We start from the raw sequence: 5,037 nt of genomic DNA on the forward strand, positions 1-5,037 counted from the left end.
CTGTGCCCCTTCCTGACCTGGAAGAAGCAGGGAAACCCTGTAGCACAGCCAAGGAATGACATCACACACATCAACATTAACCACTGGACCCCGTTGTTAAAACAAGCGTTTGTCTTTAAGGTTATCAGCTGAATGTAAATGGACGTAATATAAATGATCTGTAATTTTACCGTAAGCCAAAACAGTCCCTTTTCAGGTAGCTCTGGGATCCAAAACAGTCCCTTTTCAGGTAGCTCTGGGATCCATAACAGTCCCTTTTCAGGTAGCTCTGGGATCCATAACAGTCCCTTTTCAGGTAGCCCTGGGATCCATAACAGTCCCTTTTCAGGTAGCCCTGGGATCCATAACAGTCCCTTTTCAGGTAGCTCTGGGATCCATAACAGTCCCTTTTCAGGTAGCTCTGGGATCCATAACAGTCCCTTTTCAGGTAGCCCTGGGATCCATAACAGATGCCCCTATTTGTATATTTTATTATGGGATTGTTAAACCAACAGAGGAACAAAGACATATTCTGTCCTAATATGGGACCTTGACTGTTTTTTAAAAGTCCACTGGTGATATACCTATCCATATCTAATAGCACTATGAAGTAAATGATGTGTGGCTGAAACTGATATACTGTATCTGGTAGCCTATATCTGACCGGTCCTAATTTCCTTTGTGTGAAAAGATTTCAAACCATGGCACAATGTGTTGCAACGGAAATAGTATATAATACAAATATTTATTCAATTAAGTGCGAAACAGCAAAATATTTACAAAAATAGTATGACAAAGTAGTGATCGACACCAAAACTGAGAAATACCTGAAAGATACTTCAAATAAATAATTGTAATACTTCATCAGTAAAGCTGCCAGTGACTGACAATGCACTGCACGAAGAAGACAGTAAAACAAAAAACAGTGCTGAGAAAATGCAAAAAGGAACAGACAATAGTTATAAAAAATAAATATTAAATACAGATATAAATTAAATTCATTTCTGTTCATACGGCTAATAGGATACTGGCTACAGTATTGGCCTAAGTGCAGAAGTTATAGTAAATGAGGGTAGAACAACATTGTGTCACTTCCTCCCCATCTTCAGGCACACTGAGGACTTCCTACCCAAGTACTCTTAGGTTTTCAGGGATCTACACAGTCTTCTCTCTACCTAGTTCTACGTATATTTATTTGGCAGAATTTTTGGAATGCGATGCAAACGGACCTCAGTAGGCTCTGTTTGCGTAGACTGTGTAGAGCCATTTAGTGGAGATCCCTGGTCATGGATATCTGAGACAGTGTGCAGTCAGTGCGTATACCTGGATATCTGATTTGGTAAACAATAACAAGTAATATAGCTACATAGCCTATAATAGGAACTGGGGGAGGACTTATCCAGACAGAAAGAAATTACAATACAAACAATAAACAATGAGAATAAATTAATAATACTATTAAGGGTGTATCTTTTTCTTTTCAGTAGTTCTTTATGATCAGGTAGGTTGAGTCGAGTCTCTCTCTGAGCATTCTACAGTCTCCCAGCGTAAGATAGCAACAGTGTAAATGTCATATCATTGTCTCTCTACACAGTAATTCATAGAGTCACGGGCCTATACGTATGGGCAGCAGGATTGCAGGACCAGAGGCAGGGCTCTGTATGGATCTCTCCCCTGGCCACGCAGCTTCACTTTCCCCTTCACTCACTGTAGATGGTGCCCATCTGTGAGGCGATCATGTGTGGTGGAGGGAAGGAGTCGAAGGCCTGGATGTCTAGGGGCAGTTCGTAGCGTGAGGCCTGGAAGAGGTAGCCTTGAGGCCCTGGCAGCCCGCCCAGGGAGGACGGGGGGTAATGGGGAAGGGACGAGAGGTAGTGGGAGGGGTAGTTCCTCTCAGCCTCGTGGGGGGAGGGCTCTTGCTTCAGGGTGAAGTTGCTGCTGATGCTGAGGGGAGGAGTGAGGGGCCCGTCGTAAGGGGGGGTGCCGTTGCTACTACAATCTTTAGGGGAGGGGTGCTGCTCGTAGGGCACTCCCTTGAAGCTTTTCATGTGGAGTAGGTGAGAGGCCTCCAGTGAACCGTAGGGAGGGCTAGGCAGGCCCGTAGAGGGGTAGTGACCACTCAGTGGTTGATGACCACAAAGCTGGCCCCCTACACCACCCCCAACTCCCAGAGCGCCACAGGGCTTCTCATCCAGCTTGTTGAGCATCAAGGGGGCTGAAGGCCCCAGCTGGAGACACCCAGCCACCAGGTTGCTAGTGGGCTGGGACAGGCCTTTACACAGCATCTCTATGAAGCCGTGGCTCTCTGGGGACTGACCGCTCTCCAGCACCTCAGACAGGGCCCAGATGTAGTTGTGGGCCAGTCGCAGGGTCTCGATCTTGGACAGTTTCTGGGTCTTGGAGTAGCAGGGCATGACCTTGCGTAACACTTCTAGCGCATCGTTTAGCCCGTGCATGCGGGAGCGTTCGCGGGCATTGGCTTTGCTGCGTCTCGCCTTGAACCTCTCCTGTCTGGCTCTGGTCATCTTCTTCTTCTTGGGACCCCTCCGTTTTGGAGCCTCGTTCTCTCCGTCCATTCCAGCCTCCTCATCACCATCATTATAATTGTCTTCTTCCTCCTGATCCTCAATGCCTTCGCTGCCCTGCCCAATGCTTCCGAGGCCCTCGGGGCCCAGGCTATAGCGGCCCCCCATCTCTAGACCTCCCTCTTCATCCTGGGAGCTCATGTCCTCCTCTAGCCAGCCCAGGGAACTGACCAGGTCAGACACCTCTCCACGTTTAGACATTGTGATCTGAAGAAATAAAAACACATATTTGATCTAGCACATTGTTTCCTGTTTGCCATAGAAATCAGGACAGAGCTCAAATGAGCAGACATGCATTTTGAGATGGATAATTAGGGATGGCACCACCATCCCTAATGTAGTCGGCTAAGTATTATTGAAATGAGTCTATTTACTGTTCCCATTATATTGGTTGCCAAGACATGAGATAATCCTTTCAGAACTGCTGTGTGGACAGCGCATACTAGCCCAGGAAGCTCATTTTCCATCCCACGGAATGGATGAACATTTGAGCAGATACAGAACATCTCTCAACTCTGACAGAAAACTAATTGAGGATAAATGTGTTCAATTTACAGTAAGCAGTATAATTCTGTCGTTGGTAGTCGACCTAATGTGAGACACTTTGGGGCTAAACTCGGTGGTTCCCTGCTGTTGATGTCGTGATTTTGGAGACACTGTAAATCTGGGACACGAAGGGATTTGTCCAGCATATAAAACCCTCAGATTAAATTGAGGGTATATAGACGAGTGAACAAACACGGGAACAAATATATTCCGCATTAACAGCTAGATTTGATTCACTGAGCGGAATCAATACCGTTTTAAATCCAATTTTGCTAGAAATTGTTATAAAAAATGCCACTACACGAGATTGAATTCTGAGTCCAAAGGATATAAAACGTTAATTGTGGACTCAGGCGAACTTTCTCTAACACACCAGAAACCAAATAGCCTAAATATCTGCCTAAGAGCAGACATGATTGTTCTAAAACTACGTTTTCCTAGTTACTGATTGAGAAGCCGTGCGTAAAAGTAGGACAGTTTCCTACAGTTGTAGGATAACTGTATTTGACACTGACAATAGTAGCCTATTGCATATGGTAAAATAGAAACCATAACATGCTGTCTATATTCCGCCAATACAGTTAGTGGTCTCACTTTCTTGTTGATATGATCCGATAATGCATTATAGTTTCGTTTTTTGGTGGCATTCGTATAGGCCGATTATGAAGAATGCCATCTTCATTAATTGCTTTTCCTGTTATATTAAACAATAAAAAATCGAATATAAATGCAGTTTACAGTTATTTGCATCTGTTAGCACCCATTGCAGAAATCCTCTGTAATCAATACTAAATTAATTGGAACAGGACCACATGAAAGTCATTTATTTTATAACATAAAAACTCACCTGTTTACAACTCGCACTTCCAAATTTGTCAGACGTCTGGCTAACTTCCAAAGTCCCACTACCAACCAAAATGATTTAACTCAACCGTTTCTTTCTGTTGCGCACAGTCCTTTCCAAGTTCCCTTTCGTTCCCTCAATTATCCATCAGTGCGCCTGAGACTTTCATCTCAGACTGGCACGAATATGTCGGAGTTTAGCCTTTAGGAGATGGACTGGCCCCTCCCACGTGCGCCTCACCCATAATGCCAAACGCGCGTGGCGGGCTCGAGGCCAAAGTGTCCAGTCCAAACAACCGTACATGCGTCACCAATGTGTGTGTGTGTGTGTGTGTGTATATATATATGTATGTGTGTGTGTGTGTGTGTGTGTGTGTGTGTGTGTGTGTGTGTGTGTGTGTGTGTGTGTGAGAGAGAGAGAGAGTTTGAGGAAATGTCCACAATTCCATAATTATTTTACACAATACTATTTGACCAAAATTGTCACATTAATATTTTTCACCATTTCAAAATATTATTGCATATCTCATAGATTGAAATAGGCAACCATGAGATTTATTTTGCAATTCAATGCATTGTAAATGGAGGATTTGAGGCTCAATGTGAGAAGTCTATAGCTACGGTTGTGCTATCACCCAATTTGTAATTACGTTTCCTAAACAATTGGTGGAGTTCATTCTGCACAATACTTTAAATATTAATTAAATTAAAACGCTTGGATGACCGAATCGTGTGTTGGAATCATGCGTTTTGGATATTTTAATTACGCACAGTCTGAGGAAGGGACGCTCATCTATCGCGGTATGTGTAAGTGATTCTGACAGCTTGGTGTGGTAAGAGCAGGTGTATGCGTTGTTCACCCGTCCATTCATTTGCTTCTTCCACTTATTAGCCCCATATACCCTACTCCCCCGTCTCTGTGCACAGGAACAGTTGGATGAGTCAAGCAGCAAATAAGTTATCTGATTTCAACCGGTTGGTGCGCCAGATCGCTCTGGCAATATACTTTTTAAAAAGTATTATATATATTATATTATAATACTATATATTATATATATAGATAGATACTATATATTATATATAT

General features: G+C 43.6%; 1 protein-coding gene across 1 annotated transcript; it reads right to left on the reverse strand.

Annotated features, from left to right (window-relative positions):
- Positions 1 to 618: 618 nt before the first annotated feature.
- Positions 619 to 4,200, reverse strand: LOC115165487 (neurogenic differentiation factor 4). Its single transcript, XM_029718647.1, has 2 exons — positions 3,958 to 4,200; positions 619 to 2,771 (listed from the first exon to the last, which is right to left on the reverse strand). The coding sequence occupies exon 2, from the start codon at positions 2,763 to 2,765 to the stop codon at positions 1,680 to 1,682; it is 1,086 nt and encodes a 361-aa protein (XP_029574507.1). The 5' UTR covers positions 2,766 to 2,771; positions 3,958 to 4,200; the 3' UTR covers positions 619 to 1,679.
- Positions 4,201 to 5,037: the final 837 nt, after the last annotated feature.

This window comes from Salmo trutta, chromosome 28 (assembly GCF_901001165.1).
Source record: "Salmo trutta chromosome 28, fSalTru1.1, whole genome shotgun sequence".
Taxonomy (NCBI): Eukaryota; Metazoa; Chordata; class Actinopteri; order Salmoniformes; family Salmonidae; genus Salmo; species Salmo trutta.